Source organism: Melopsittacus undulatus, chromosome 9 (genome assembly GCF_012275295.1).
Source record: "Melopsittacus undulatus isolate bMelUnd1 chromosome 9, bMelUnd1.mat.Z, whole genome shotgun sequence".
NCBI lineage: Eukaryota > Metazoa > Chordata > Aves > Psittaciformes > Psittaculidae > Melopsittacus > Melopsittacus undulatus.
Window position 1 is genome coordinate 28,610,277 of NC_047535.1, and position 16,799 is coordinate 28,627,075.

Below are 16,799 nucleotides of genomic sequence, written 5' to 3' on the forward strand. Positions count from 1 at the left end.
AGTGACTTTCACAGGCATTCTCTGACAATGAAAAAAGCCAGAAAGGGTCAAAGATGAGTACGAGACTACAGAGTAGCAGAAACACCACATAGAGGAGAAATAGCTGCAATTTTCCTTAAAATAAATGCTTCATATACAGGAAAAGACAGTTGCATCTTATCTAGGGAACCATGAAGCATTTCCCAATCAGTAAGAAACCCGGGCAAGTGACCCACATGTCTACATGTAAGCCTCTTGATTCTTCCCTTCCATCCCTCCAGTCCTGCTTTCAAACATCACCTCTTTATTTACCAGGCTCCCGTCCCACCAGAAATCATAGACATATGAGGTGGGAGGATTGATACTTCAGGGTATTTAAGACCTTAGAAATGTAATGAAGACATATTTTGATTGAAATCTTTTGGGTAGAAGCTTCAGAAGTGCAGTCTGAAGGAACGTTTGACAAGTACATTTCTTTTAAAGCAACACTTTTGTATTTCAACTAATTTTTTACTACAGCCTTGATTTCTAAGATACTTAGAAGGTTGAACTTCACATCTTTGTACCTCTTAAAACGTCAAACCTAAAGACTTCTGACCACATTTCTATCCTTTGATTGGTTATAAGGTGCAAAACCACTACTCTATCTTACAAATTGACATAATTTCAATCTCTTTGGACTGCCTTGCGAAGCCACACATACCTGGAGACAATTTCTAAGTGAGTCACAAGAAATATCATTTAACTATGACTAGTCAGTTACTCTGTTTTTATGATTTCCAACTGTGCCTCTTGCATAAATCTTTTTCCCCAGAGTAATGGACTGTACACAGGTCCATGTAATGGGAATAAAGCCAGAACAAAAAAGCAGAAGAACTTGAGACAAACTCTTATACATTTCACTATTATCAAATTTCATTCTATCCCAGCACAGAGCTAAGTGTAAGTCTAAGGTAGGCAAGTCACTGCCCCAAAGAGCACAGTCTAAGTCCCTCCCAACCTGCCAATGAAATCAGTCAAATTACTTGTTTTTCCCATTTTCAGAAGCCTAATTAAAAGTCCCACCATTACCCTGAACAACTGAATACATTAAACATTATGAAAACTTTAATGAGAGCCACAACCCACTGAAGTCCTCCCATGCCAGACAAGCCTGGTTCACCAGAGAATTTCTACACTTCTCCCTGGAAATGGCACCCACACATCTGGTGTGGGAAATCATCACCTAAACCAGCGTGAGTGAGGTTCAGACACAGCTCTTCCTGACCCCTCACTGCTGTGCTCCTCCAGGTTCTCTGCTTCAGTCTCACTGTAGTCTAGACTGGAAAATACTGCAGCAGCAAAAAGGAAAATTATAATTCCCACTCACATTGAAACCCTTCTCCCTTCTGTTTCAATATCACACTGACCCTGTGATCCAAGACTTTTAATATATTCCTACTATCAAGGCTTTACTTCATAGCTCAAGGGCTGCCACATAAGCAGCTTTCACATTTTCACAGCTGGATTGCTGCTGTTTTGTGACAGTTGGCTTTGGGTTTGCAACACTCTACACTGCAGTGCGCCACTGATGGTCTTGTCATGCTCTTCATTTCCCAGTTTTATACTACCCCTCCTACCCAGGATGAGCTTTTCCTAATACATCTCTCACAAACACACACCCCTATATATAATTTTACACAGCTTTTCTCAATGAACAACTCAAGTAACTCATGGACATCCTACATTTCAACAGTTACCTACTGCCTCATTTTTGTCCTTTAGGCAGAGGCATATTTTAAGACACAGCAAAAGTTGCTTCTGTTTCTAATATTTTTCTAGGTACATCTGGCATTTATGACAACTTCTATGAGGCATAATCCTGTGTTTTTATTCTGATGCATAATGAAGAGTCAAGATCCTCCTATATGTGAAGAAAGATGATAGCTATATATCAGATGATGACTATACACAGATATTCTTGTGGTTTAGCAATGAAAAATAAAGAAAAAAAGATTAATTTTGACTGCTTCTCAGTTTCCACCAGAACCCAACCTTAATTTCACAATCACTGCATTGTATTTTAAAGACATTCCATCTGCTCTGTCTGTAGTACACATTAATATTCAAAAGACATCTGCAGTGTGCAGACCAAGTTTTAATTGGAATCATGTCACAGCTACCATCACACAACACTGAATGTAAATGTTGGCTATCAGCACTTGGCAGCTGCTTGGCAGGCTTAGTATAAAGTCCTACTGACAGTGTCTTTAAATAATGTGGTATCAGGCCTTAAAAGGTATCTTGAAAAATATTTACTATCATGAAACAGTTTTACAATGCCATCCATACCTAAGGTTTACTAGCTAGTTTACTATCACTTTAAACTACTTATTAGCAAAATATGGTTCATATTCAGCCATAGTTTTCAGAAAGCAAAAAAACTGATACAACTGAACACTAACATTATGATGGATATTTAAGCAAATCTAACTTGTACACAAAAGAGGACAAAGAAAACTGGACTTCAGTGCAACTGAAATTGTGTAGTGAAGCTTGAAGTATTCATAAGTATCTAAAACTGAAGCACTGCTATGTATGTAAGAGCACCTGAATAAAAGAATTCCATTTACAGGTGTGCTCAGTGATTCAAGACACTCTCCCACAACAACAGACTAATTATTCTAGAATGAACAATATAGTTACCTTTTATTAGCACAAAAACACCAATCCCTTGAGCTAATAGCATCATCATTTGCTTCAAATCCTTCCCATGGTAACACAAAATTACCCTATTACAATCATATACATATTTTCAGCTTGTCTCTTCTGTAAGTTTCTGACAAATGAGGCAGTGATCAGCAATCTATACAGAGAAAAGGGTATGTGTGTGTGTAGTTACACTCAAACTAAACCTACCTGTCCAGCATAAACAACTAGTTGTTACGTGGCCAAACTGATCTTAGACACTGCAAGTTATTTAAATCTTATCAGCAGGTAAAAGGGACACAGGAACTTTAAGAACAGCAAGACTTGCTTGTCATGAGATACATATTTTCTTGGGGAATTTGTCTTCTCCATCTTTACCATGGTATAACAAACACTTTGTCACAAACCTAAGGAAACTTCAAGCCCACAGCTCATTAAGATATAACTGTGTTGCCACAACAATTACAGAAGTAGAGGCAACATCAGAACAGGAAATCATCATGATCCAACTCCTCTAACTCCAGTGCCCTTCTGTGACAGAGTAATTGGTTTAACAGATACTGCTTAGCTTCCAACATAAATAACTGAATTACACAGAAGGGAAAGATGCAATTGCTTGTGCTCAGGGCATAGTGACACATCCAGCCTGTACTTGCACATCCACCACCATTTTAAAACACTCAACAGGGGAAGGGTAACAAAGAAAAAAAAAAAAATCAGAGGTCAGAGCAAGGTTTGAGTTCCAAACCTGAGCACACAACAAGCTGATTGATGACCACTGACTGCAGCAGCACTTCCAATCTGTTCAATGCAAAGGAAAAAAAGGGTTGGTCTTTGCTTCTTCACCACTGATATACAGTTGGTCTGCTCAAGTTGCCACTGAAGAGAAAGGAAGAATTAACGTGGGCAGTTACAGATGAGACACATTATAGCAAGCTTTTCCTTTTGCCTCTCAGCTACTACAGTCTCAGACAAAACAGACTGGAACCACTCTCAAAGTCAGGTACTGTATCTCATGTGACAGCAAGAAACAGCTATAACTGGACTACAAAAAAGAGCAATTTAGAAGAAAAAATTACAAAGGAGATTTGAAGCTTGGCAGAAACAAGAAGCAACACTGACAGGGGATGATGCTTTATATAACCAGCATGGATGTTACACAGCTATACTTGCCAGGTCAACCTGAGCTTAGGATGGTATAATTACGGGTACCTAGGTAGCATTAAGAATAGCATCCTACAGCTAAAACAGAAGGCACATAAGAGCCCATAATTCTTTGGTTGGGTTACTTCTAATTTCATTACCAATTCCTACTGTCATTACTGATCTGGATGATGAAACAGAAGAATGTTTTTATGGAACACAAAGCTGGAATGGGTTGTGCTATCATCTCATCTGTATAAAAGAGCAAAAGGAATTTCAATTAGAAACACCAACGTCAAGTGTTACTTCAAGCTGATTCAGAGCCTGATCTCACACATCCACATTTAAATCAGGGCATAAGTACACTTATATAGGGTAGGCAAGACATGCTGGTTTCCTAGTATCCTGCACTGCATTAGGAGCAGTGTTCCCAAGTTGATGCAGGTGATCCTTCCCTTCTGCTCAGCCCTGCATCCAGTTCCAAGCTCCCCAGTAGAAGAGATACATGGACATACCGGAGCAAGTCCAACAAAGGGCCACAAAGACAGAGAAGGGACTGGACCTCCTCTTGTATGAGGACAGGCTGAAAAACCTGGGATTGTTAACCTAGAGAAGATGAGGCTCAAAGGAGCTCTTACTAGCACCTGAAGGGAAAGTGCAAAGACAATGGAGGCAGGCTCTTTTCAGCTGTACCCAGTGACAGGATGAGAGCCAACAGGCACAACTGAAACACAGGAGGGTCCATCTACCATAATGAAATACTTGTTTACGTTCAAGCTGATCAAGCATTAGCACAATTCACCCAGAGAGTTTCTGGAGCCTCTCATCCCTACCACAATATACTAAAGTTCTTATTCTCTTAATGCCATGTAAAAGCCAACAAGCATCCACATCCTGAACAAACCTCAACATACGTATCAGCCTTCTTAGCCAGTGTCACAAGAGGCATCTATTATCAGCTGATTATCTGCATAGCCTCTGCAGCCTTCCCCACGTCACTGTTTTCTAAGATTTAGCACTCCATCCTGTACACATAACCACCACTGAGGACTCACTCTTGCCTGAAGTGTTCATGAATGACCTTTCTCAAACCAGCCTCTCTCAAAAGATCAACAGTTTCAAGCTTAATGTTTCCTGAAGGCTGATTAACATGTTTTTCTTTTTAATTGGGTGCTTAAAAATAGACCAAAGATGTGTTGATTTCTGAAATAAAACAAGTGTATTCAAAGAACAAGTGCCCCCATATGTGACATGTTGGAGATAAAAAAAAGTATTTGGAGAAGAAATTGTACCATGCATCGTATCACATTTTTTTTTTAATAACCAAAACCAGAAAACCTTGGTCAGTTGTTTGTGAGAAGTCCCAGATATCCTTGCAGGTGAAGTTACTGGGTTTGAAGTTAAAAAAAAAAAGGGGCAAAACAAACAAAAACACAAAAAACCCTCACACAAAACAACAGCTTGTGTCCTCTATACAGATTTATCTACATTAATGGCAGAAGTGGTACACAAGATTTACAGGATTTTACCCTGTAGTGGTAGCTCTGGAATCAGAGTGCTGGGTACAAGGTTTTCTGCTCGCTTCCCCTCATCTCCTGGGTGCAGGATCCTCTCTCTGTATGAGCACAGCTGACTCTGCAATTCATGTCCATTTTCTTATCCAGTGCTTTAGAAGGGACCCAGCCCCCCCCCCCATCACTGCAGCGAGCAGCACAACCTTAGCTCTGCTGGAGGATGACAGAGAGCACATTGAGGAGTGGCCAAAAGCAATGAGACAGAAGGTACAGAAGAGTGTCATGGATTCTATAGAAGTATCCCTAGCATCTCCAGCAGTTCTGTGACTCTGCATTTATACAGCATGAAGTACTACTTCATTACCGGTACAGTTATATTCACCAATAATTTACAAGTGGATCTTGTGAATTATTATATACCATTCAGATATAATTCACTGAGCTTCCTTCAATAAATAAAAGTATAAATAAATCTGAGTAGATTTTAAAATATGTACATTTTGAAATTTAAAAAAGTTAGAACTTCTAATCTAGGCACTCTTCAAGATGTGCTGTATAACCAAATGATGAGCAAAAATAACTTCGGTAGCACATCTCAAAATAATGTATTTTATAGCTTTTTTCCTTCGTATTTACACTTCTAAAAACATTAAATGAGCGTCAGTAAAGTTTACTTAAAACATATAGCTGTAAAAAAAAAGAGACTCCATGTTAGAAAGTATTTTGACAGAAAAGCCCTGCCCCCCTTACACACTTTCAGTAACTGCATCCTGTGCACTTTCACAGGAAGAGGATTTTGGGGAAAGAGGAAGGGTGAAGACAGATGGATTTGTTCTGTTGCCTAAAAAGGGAAAACAGCAAAAATCTGTGTGCTCTCCCCAACCCAGGGAAAGTCCTCTTTTAAAGAATCATCTAGGGTGGAAAAGACCTTTAAGATCAAGTTTGACTGTTAACTGAGCACTGCCAAGTCCACCACTAAACCATGTTCCCAAGCACTGCACCTACAATGCTCATGAACTTTTGAAGCCCATGCAAGAGGGCACAAGTTAACATTCATTTGCCAGTAACAACAAAAAGAAACTCCCTGACCAAAGTGAGCTGCAGCAGGTGGCAAATGCTACATGGTTCCGCTTCCCACATAAACCCATTTTCAGGAGCAGAACTTCTCGTATAAAGCTCCCCACAGTCACTGTTAGGAGTTCAAAACAAATGATACACATTGTGAATCTTTTAAGTATGGGAAGTTAACAGTGTCTGCATGTAAGAGCTAAAACGCCCACTAGCAAAAACAGTACGCATCATAAAAATACTACTTCATAGTGCTATGAAAAAATTACACAAGGCACAACACTGAAATGTTTTCAGCAGCAAGAAATTAAAATTACTTCACAGGGATATAAGAGATGCTCGTACAGAACAGAAGAGAAACTGAAGCCCAGTTTATGGCTGTTTATCATGAAAGTTATACAATCTCAAGATTAGATTTTCAATCATTATACAAACTACATCCAGTGATGTTTAATTTCTATATGCTTCAGAAACTACAGTCAAATAACGTCACCACCCCAAACACTCCTAAGTTTTAGCATTTTGGAACACAATCTGTAGAATCTTTCCCTCACCCTTCCCCAAAGGTGTCACAAGACTGAACGTTAATCTGCCTTTTTTTCTTTCATCTTTCATAACCTCCCCCTGAGAAAGCTTTGAGCATTACAAATACGCATTTTAACCAAAAACCTTGACAACATGAAATGTTAAACAACTGTTTCTCAACAATTATCTTCAAAAGAAAAAAAAAAGGAAAAAAGGGAAAGTGAAACAGGAAACTCCATCTTTGAATTTTCATTCCAGGGCTGTTCACAAGACATCTTTCATAGAGAGATACTCCCCATATCTACGACAACCTGAGACCCTCTAGCTCCTAACACTAGAGCATATTCTTAAGGAAGCAATTCTTCCTGAATGCTCAGTGCTGCCACACAAGTGCACCGTTTACTGGAGCCCCAACAGGAAAAAACAGACAAATATTTATATTTTAATTTTCCTAAAATCTCATCTATGGAATACAGTTTTCTCAATAGGAAGCAGAAAACAATACAGTATCCCAAGGGAGGAAGACCCAAAATGGAAATGAAGGGCCATTGTGACATCCGGCTTTGTAGCAGTCTGTCTATATACAATCACCAAGAACAAGGAACTTCACACTACAGGTTATTGAAAAATACATAGGAAAAATACTGAGTAGTTTCTCAACCCTCATCTAAAACCCACAGTTTGCTCCCGGCACAAACTCCATACATGTTTTTAGGATGTTCTGCAACAAGAGGAGCAGAACTTTAAGCTTTGCAATCCTTCACTGACCACTCAGATTCAAAAAACAGACACAGTTACTGATGGGAGAACATCTCTTTACCAAAACCAGCGCTTCATCTCCAACCTGTAATACTAATTCTTCACACAACAGTTTAGAGAGAGATTTTGCCACAAATTACTCAATTTTGCTGGTAAGGTCCCTGATCAGAGGCCATCTTGGTTTGGACACCTAAAAAGCAGTATAGGGTTTCAGGCTTTTGTAAGATGACCTCAGAACGAAACCTGACATCATGCCAATTGGAAACTGAGTTCCTGCAGGCTCTGTATCTTCTGACGAGAAGCAAAGCTATTCTTCAAGCCACCCTCAGAAAGTTAACAGGAAATAGAAGGAGAGAACAAAGTGCAGTATAAAACTCAAGCTTGGTTGTTATTAAATTACTATAAAAGTAATGCTGCAGGAGGAATACCTGCAGTCCCTCTCACATGCCTTGAAAGTAGGCTGCTCCCAGATAAGTCTACTTCCCTAAAGGGCATTTCCAAGTCTATACTCAGAGCAGAATTGCCACTACTCATCATTTGCGATTTCTACATAGAAAAGCAATGCCCCAGTATGAAAAAGGCCAGTAGCAAATCTGCTAACACAATGCTGGGCTTTATTATACATGACATTGCATATTTATTAAACAGAGTCCAAACTCTAGCAGTATAACTGTAAGTCAGGCTTGCTTGCTTCTAAATCTCCTGAGTGTCCTACCCGCTAAAGCACACAAAGAACACTTCCATGATCACTGTAATTTTCACAAACCAAGCAGCTGACTGTTCTGTGTAACACATTTCTGGGGTTTCCACCCAATACTCCCTCTTTCAGATCCATACTTTTAAAAGAAAAAGATACTTCTGCACTAAATGATCTCATAAACCTATATACCCTTTCGCACAATTAGTGTCTTGGTGCAAGCATCTTTTATAGGTGGATGTTTTGTCTAAATTCAGATTTCTCAAATTCCTCACTAGCTATTTTCCCAACCAGTGTTGTTCTGATTTATGATTTACCTTGTCTGTTTCACATCACAGTGATGCCTAAAGATACTAAAAATGCAGAGTGCAGAAGAGTGCACATCACTTGCTGCAGAACTGATGGCACCTTGGGGGAAAAAAATACCTATGTGAAATAAAGAATCTTCATGTATCAGAAACCACCGAACAATTGTTACATACCGAAGAAGCACTGATACAAAGCCAGGCATGGAACAGTATGCAAAGACTATGACAGAGGCAAGAATAACAACCTTCTAAAAGAGGAACCACTACATTTGTTAAGAGTTATATTTGTCATTATGTCCCTCTTCTTTCACAAAAAAATATGAACGATCATTCATGAAGTTGAAAATGTTCCTAAAGCCAGTGAGAAACATTCATAGCTCATCTTGGCTACAATTCCAGTCTTAATCTGAATAATATGCAACTGCTCTTTGTTAAACATTAATGCTGTTTAATGACTGACTGGGGAATAATTGGAAGTGAGCTTGTTCTCCCATTGTCTTCTCCTCTTTCCAGAGATCTCCATTGTTCTATTTTAGGTAAGAGGGTACAACTGAACTTCAGTATTAGCAGAAGGGGAAGATGGCACTCTGCAACACTGACAGAATTGTCTCAGCAATCTAATACTAGTTTATTAAATGTAACAAAAAATATCAGTTAACTAAGCTAGTATTCAGTACAATATCTAGTATTGCAATACAATAATTTCCTTTAGCTTCATTTTAGAACAGGCTAGAAGAATCCCCTTTTACATGTTTCATACAATTTTTCTTACAGTAAATATTTTCAGCATGGAAACACAAGCTTTTCAGAATTCACCCATTATTTACAAGGGTTATTTATCCTCTTCCCTTATAGTCATTTACACTCTTTATAGAGGCTAGTACACAGAGTAATGCAGTTTTTATGTGCCCAAAGTAACAGCAGGTTACTAAAAAGAGTGGAAGCCACATCTAGAATTTAATTTAGCTATGTAGTTATAGCTGGTAGCAAAAGCTCTTTCAGGAAATATCAAGTTTAGCAGTTAAGTAAAGTTACTAGCACACAACCACAATTATTAAAATTAATTAATTTAAAACTGTGAATATTAATTTAAAAGAAATTAAAAAAGAGAATACTACTTGCTTCCTCACATTTTAGAATGTGCAGATCACTCAGCAGAACAATTACGTCAACACACTAAAACCAAACTGGAATAAGAGGATACTTTTCTCAAGAGACTGTAAGGACTGTTTCATAGATGCTGTGGAAATAATAACAGTGCTGATAAAAGGATGATACAAATAACCCTGTAAATAACTATGGCAAAATTGCAAGAAATTAATCTTTTAACACAGAAGTTACTCCTTCCTGATGTAAATCGATATACATTTAGTAACACAGAATCCCAGACTGGTTTGTGTTGGAAGGGAGCTTGAAGCTCATCCAGCTCCAATCCCCTGCCACAGGCAGGGACATCTTCCATTAGAGCAGGTTGCTCCAAGCCCTTGTGTCCAACCTGGCCTTGAACACTGCCAGGGATGGGGCAGACACAGCTTCTCTGGGCACCCTGTGCCAGCGCCTCAGCACCCTCTAAATTTCAGTCAGCTCATCTACTATTCTGTTTCTCAGTCAGCAACTCCTCTCCTTTCACTTTATACCTGCAGTTATTTTACCACCTCAGTTAAGGAGGATATATTAACACCTGTATTTTAAAGTGTCATTTATACTGAAGATTCCTGATGAACCCTTTCTTCAGGCTCTGTTGAGATACAAACAGTGACCCCCTTAGAACTACATCACTTAACTAACAAAAACAATTCCTAGTCTAACCTTGTAATAAAGTACAAACTTGAAAACAAATGCTGAAAAGCAATTCCTTTGTGATAAGCAAATACAGAAGCAAAAAGACATCCAGAAAAAAAGCTTTAGATAGATATTGTCCAAGTAACTAAAGAGAAGTGAAATCAGTCTTCCTTAATACTTACTTTACCTTCAAAGTTCCCCTGCATGAACGAGAGAAATACAAGGAATGAAGTTACATTAGTACCAGCTGTAGTTTATCCTTCAGATTTTAGGCAGTGAGAATTGCTGCTGCAAAAGCAAAGGCATGTGCAGGTACAGCACAACAGCAGTCTTTCACTTGGTATTTTTTATGTTAAACACGTTCAACATGCACTATGCTGCCAAGGTCTACTAAAATTAGAAAATTAAACGGAGAAATATATTCTTAAAATATGGATGCATCACTAATATTTCACTTTGTAACTGATTTCATGTTATTGATGGAGATCAAGTAATAAATAAAACTCTAAAGCTTCTATACCTCCAGGTTGCTCAACCTGCACACACATACACCCTTCTAAACTAAATGATAAAGAAAGCATGTGTATTTATTCCTTAGGATACTAAACTCAAACACCCAATACAGTTAGATCATAGCCCCGAGCTTCTTCCTCCACTCCCTAAAAATCTAGACACTATTTCAGTAGAGCACAAACCACCTGTATTATAATTACTATTAAGCTATTAAGCCACATGAGTCAGTCAAATAAATTTCAAAGTAAAAAAAGAAAAGAAAAAAAGATGGAGCACTAGTAATTATCAGATTATGAATGTGCCCACTCTGCTATCGAGGTTTTAAATAGAGCAGCTATTCTTTGGACTCAGTTTGCTCTACACAATGAAAGTATATTGTAAAAAAAAAAAAAAAGAGAGAAAACGACGACGTTCTGCAAGGAGAGGCTCTTTTAATGACACAAAAAACAACAAACCAAAAAATCCAGGGGAGCTCCTGTGCTTTATTCCCAGTAAATTCGCAATTACGGAGGAAGTAGGCAGGTGAAAGTACTACTAAAAAGTTTAAAGCACTTTCATTTTAAAGGTGACAGTATCTCATAGGAACATATGCAAGGACCCATGCATATGAGTTATATCTGAAAACTTGAACAGTATTCTTCTGAAGGACCACTGTTCTCCTTATGCTATCCTTCAAAAGTTTTCATATCATCTGTCTTCCATCATGCAAATTTCCTTAGAACTATTTCAGGAAGTCAGCAAGGAATGAGGCCTAACCTGCAAACTAACACAGACAAAGTGTAAACACTTTGTGATTAATGTAGCACAGTAATTCCTAAGGAATTCCACACGACATATCAGCCAAGTACAAAATAAGAAAACATGAGCAAATGATAATTAAGAATAAGAAGTAATCTGAAAGAGGTTTAATTTAATGTTAAGCACTTTCATTAACTGCTAAAAGAGAAATATTTCAAAGATGGACTGAACTTTTATTTCATATCACATCCATGACCTAATGATGTACAATTCCATACTCCCTTCTGCTCAGATATCCTATTGATGTTTTAAAGATGACATTTAGCTAATCCTTGAATTTTAATTGAGAAGCTCAGTGCAGAACTAAACAGTATCATATATACCTCTTCAGCCAGATTCACAGGCACCATTTTGCTTCATAACAATCTTCCTCAATATGCTCTATTATTTTAAAAACAATACATTACAGAGTGCTCTCTTTTGCTCAGGAAGCAGCTGAAAAGAACATAAACTCTCCTTCAATATCAAGGTGAAACCCTGGAAAGGAAGAACTCAATTTCCACTAAAATACTTGTCATTAGTTACAGTATCCAAGTTGCTCAAGTTGGTATATAATCCCCAAAATATTTAACTTCTGCTGTTAGAGATCTCCAAGAATAAACACAGGTGTTTTTTTCAATGAACTGATTACAATTACAAATCAGGAGACATAAAACTGGAAGTTAACAGTGCAGCACCTTGCACCTTTGTGCAACTGCCTCAGCTGATGGGGAAGGAAACCTGCCCGCCTGCCCTCATATGTGCTATTGAAAACAGAAAATTTCCCAAAGCCAAGACTCTGTCTCGAACACTGGACAGACCATTTCTGTGGCTTTAATTTCACTGTCTTAACACATCCACCCAGAGGTTCCCTGTTAAAATCACAAGTGTCATAGTCAAGGACACATTTTAAGAATATATATCCGTCCTTGGTTATGTCCTCAGCCTGACTTCTGAAGCTGTCACCTTGCATCTCTTCGCAACTCTAGCAACTTGTCAATTCTGCACTTACACCAATCCAATAAAGGCTCTCAGGAAAGCTCCATATGCATACACTTTCTGCCACAGCCCACTGGATACATGTCTCTTGAGGTTCTTCCCCCCAGTATCATCATCTTCTTCCCACACATTCATTACACTCCACACTCTGCTAAACAGCCAAATCCTGATGTCCTTTGATCACATATACAAAACCAATTAAAATGGGGGATGAAACTCCAGGGAGGGTCAGAGAATAAACATAAAATTGGAAGTAATTTCCCAAGTGACACAAGAGGATAGAAGTCTCTTTTGTAGTCTAGCTAGTTTCAGTGACTTTTACCACATTGACAGAGTGCCATTATGGCAGAAAGGGAACCATTGGTATTACTACAACTACATGAAGACATTTGCCACATGGTTTAATCAAAGGCCAAGAGCTCATGCTGATTTTAAGCTACCTCTCACTTCGGCACTACATGTACTCAAAGCATACCAAAAACCCAGATAACTTATCTGAAGTGTTCTCTAACTCATAGCATGCAAATGCAGCCAAGTGAGCTAGATGAATTTAATATTGAGCCAAAAGTAGACACATGAAGATAAGCACATTATTTGTGCAGACATCTTTCCTACTCACAATATATACAATCAGGTTATTTAAACAAGCTTCAAATTTTCTTAACGTAATACTTTACAAAAATAATCCCTCAATTTCGTATTTGTTTTTTAAACACAGCCATGGAAACGTTCTTAAACATCCATTTGACCTGCCTTTGCAACTGGAAGCTAACAAAGTGTTAACCCAGGAAAACACAGTGAAATTATGCATTTCCTAAATTGTCCAAAATGAAAAAATGTAATATTAATAAACAGACCTGGGGTCTGTCCAATAGGGTTATCTGAGACTCTCAGATTTTTTTGTTTTCTCTGTCTTTAAGTGTCCTTTAAATGCTAAGTAGTCCATGAGCACACAGGATCTGGTCTTTCACAATGAGGTAGAAGTATGGTCCTATCTGCAACGTTCATAGAAGACAGAGATACCAGAACCTCTGACTGAACATTTACTCGTTATCAAAGCCTTCTATGACAACAGTTAACAACAGAAACCTAGAAAACACAAAGCCATGGCTGACTGCCACCCACACTGTTAAACAACATATGAAAAAGCTGTTTCTCTGACCCTATAGAGAGACCCCTCACCTGCTGTTCAACAGAACATAGAACTCTTCCTCCCTCAGGTCTTTGAAACTGTATGGAGGGAAGAGCACCGGATTTTCAGATGAAGCATTACTGACAGTGCCAGTTGCCTAAAGGGCTCTGACTACAGGAAGTGACACTGACCAGCTTTGTTAATTTAATTTTCTAAGATGATCAAAAGATGATAAGCAGAAACTTGAAGCAAAAGAACCACTGCTGCTTTGCACAGCCTCATCGCATAAAGCTGTATTTGAAAAGCTGTTTGCCACCACTAACGTTTTAGAGCTTTATCTGTAAACATGTAACTTCAGAGGATCCTTTGAACTGCACTTGCCAACATTCAAGAGAAAAACTTTATTTACACTTACTACCCTGGAAAAGGTCTTGCAAATCTCAGAACAAAATAAACTGGTTATGAAATAGAAAAGTTGCCTTCAATGACATTCAAAGCTCTGGTGGAGTGAGGTTTTTTGTTCACGGTTTTTTGGTTGTTTTAAACAGAAAAATGCTATATAAAGAGATGACAAAACAACTACATCCAACTATATACTGCATTTTTTCCAATCTATAACTTAATTTTAAAATAATATACTTCACAACAAACTACAGCTTCTTTTATTATATAAAGCACCTTCGAGGTGCTTTAAATTATTGCTGGCCTGGGTTGCAGGACACACAAAATCACTCTGTTTTAATAAATCTATGCTCACACTTGCACATCCCCTGAACTTCAACCCAGTCTCTACCAGTGTCCTCTTCACCTCTCATGTTTTCTTCTGCATACTCTAAACAGAACCTCTCTCTCCTTAGACAAAATAAACATTCACATCTAGACAGTAACTGCAAACTGCTTTTTAATGCCTTCTGACTGTACAGTTTGTTCTTGTCCTCTCACATATCCCATCTCATATTTAGGTTGTATATTTTCAAGAGCAGAAGCTGTGTTTTACTTTGTAAAGTTTCCACCCTGAAAGGGCTGCAGAAATAGCTGGTCTCTCAAGGCTTCCTTAATAAAAACACTGATTTGTTCCACCGTTTACTTTCTCCTTGTTTCTTTAAAATTTAATCAGAGAACAGACATAAGAACATACCACATCCACAAGGTGACATAAAGGGTCTAAAAGAGGATCCACTATCAATAAAAGTCAGAAACCTTTACTCACATTATAGGTCAAGGACACAAGACCTGCAAATGAGAGCACTGGAAGCTTAGGGAAAGCACACCTTTTCCCACTTTTCCCTCTCCTCTTAAGTTACTGTCTAATAATGAGGGAGCATTCAGTAAGCTGAGGTCCAAAATTCGGGGAATGCCAAGTACCACCATAAACAAATAACATCTTGCACTATAGCTCAGTTACAGTCCAAATTATAAACACTGAGCTTTGCACAACACAGCGTGTTCCGACAGTAGTGCTCCATTGTCCTGCTTGGGTATGTTTCCTTAGAGGGCTACAGTATTAACAGGAGTATACAGGTGGGTTTGAATTTTTGCTATTTAGCAATAGATTAAAAAGTCATTTTGACACTTTGTAATAACCCTTTTAAACAAGCAATAGCAGCGATAAACATCCCCAGCTTCAGCGAGAAAAACACACACTTGTTCACAACGATTTAATGGCAGAAATGTTAAGAAGATATTGCACAATAACACATGATCTTCCATATCACATGCTTGGCAGTATGCTCGATTCACCGTGATAACACCGCTCAGACCCCAGGCGCACTTGGGGCGGTTACACGCCAGCTCTACAGCTGCTTTCTGACACCCCACACAGCGAAAGAGCCTCCCGCTGGACTCGGAGGGCCTAAAGTCAGGGCGAGCCAGAGTCCCCCCCAGGGGCACCGCTCTGCAAGGGTGCAGCTCTCCATGCACGGCCGGCAGCGGCGATGAGTAGGACCCCGCTGAGTGCACCCAGCGAGGGGCCGCCACGCTGCGAGGAGACGCTGCCACAACCTCCTCCCCACTCCCCATTCAATCTGTCCCGCAGCCCCGAGCACCCGGGCAGCCGCACCGAGGTTGGGGTGGCGCAGGAGACCAGCCGGCCTGCCGAGCTGCTTCCCTCCTATCCCCGGGAGGCAGGACCACGCCGAACCCGGCCCGCCGCCGCTCATAGCCTCCCCTTGCCACCGCCCCTCAGAGCCGGCACTCACGTTCGAAATCGTAGTCGTCGTCCTCGTCGCCGCGGTCAGGCTCCTCTTCGCCGTTGGACTCGGTCTGCATGGGCTCCCCATCGAAGCTAACCACCTTGCGGGTGCCGCCGCCCTCCTGGTCGCGTGCATCTCGCAGACGGGCGAAGTAATCGGCGGCGAAGCCCAGCAGGTCGGACGGCCGGTGCCGCAGCACCTCCACCGTGTAACCCTGCAGCAGCTCAGTGAGGCCCGGCGGGATCTCGATGTTCATGGTAGCGGGGACAGAGGAGGCGGTGGCCGCCACGTTCCCCCCACCCCCCGTACCGCAACCGGTAGCAGTGCCGGGCTCCGGGCCTCCCTCCGCTAGCGATGACTGTTACCGTCCCCTCCGGTCACACGAGCCGCGCCGGAGCAGGGGGGGAAGGAGAGGTTCTATGTCCGCATGCGCGGCAGCGGGCACGAGGCCAATGGCAGCAGTGCGTGCGTCACAGTAAGGCGCGGCGCGAGGGCGGTGGCGGGGGGCGGGTATCGGGTGACCGGTAGTAAGGCGGGGACGGGCTCGGTGGGTGCATGGCCCCGGGGGGCGGGCGCAGCTGAGCCGAGCTGCTCCGGGTTGTGCCGGCCTGAGGGGTGCAGCCGTGGGGGCTGCGGCGTGTTCTGCTGCTCCTGTTTCAAGCAGAACCCCAGATTGGTTTGTGCTCCTGCTACGGGCAGGGACACCTTCCACTAGAACAGCTT

At 40.4% G+C, this 16,799-nt stretch overlaps 1 protein-coding gene across 1 annotated transcript in view; it reads right to left on the reverse strand.

The window, feature by feature from the left end:
* LOC101869996 (cAMP-dependent protein kinase type II-alpha regulatory subunit) overlaps window positions 1-16,484 on the reverse strand; it is a 55,914-nt gene extending 39,430 nt beyond the window's left edge. Inside the window, exon 1 of the mRNA XM_005149397.3 lies at window positions 16,083-16,484. Coding sequence (XP_005149454.1) covers window positions 16,083-16,332 — 250 coding nt within the window. The 5' untranslated portion in view covers window positions 16,333-16,484. The remainder of the gene's footprint in view (window positions 1-16,082) is intronic.
* Window positions 16,485-16,799: the final 315 nt, after the last annotated feature.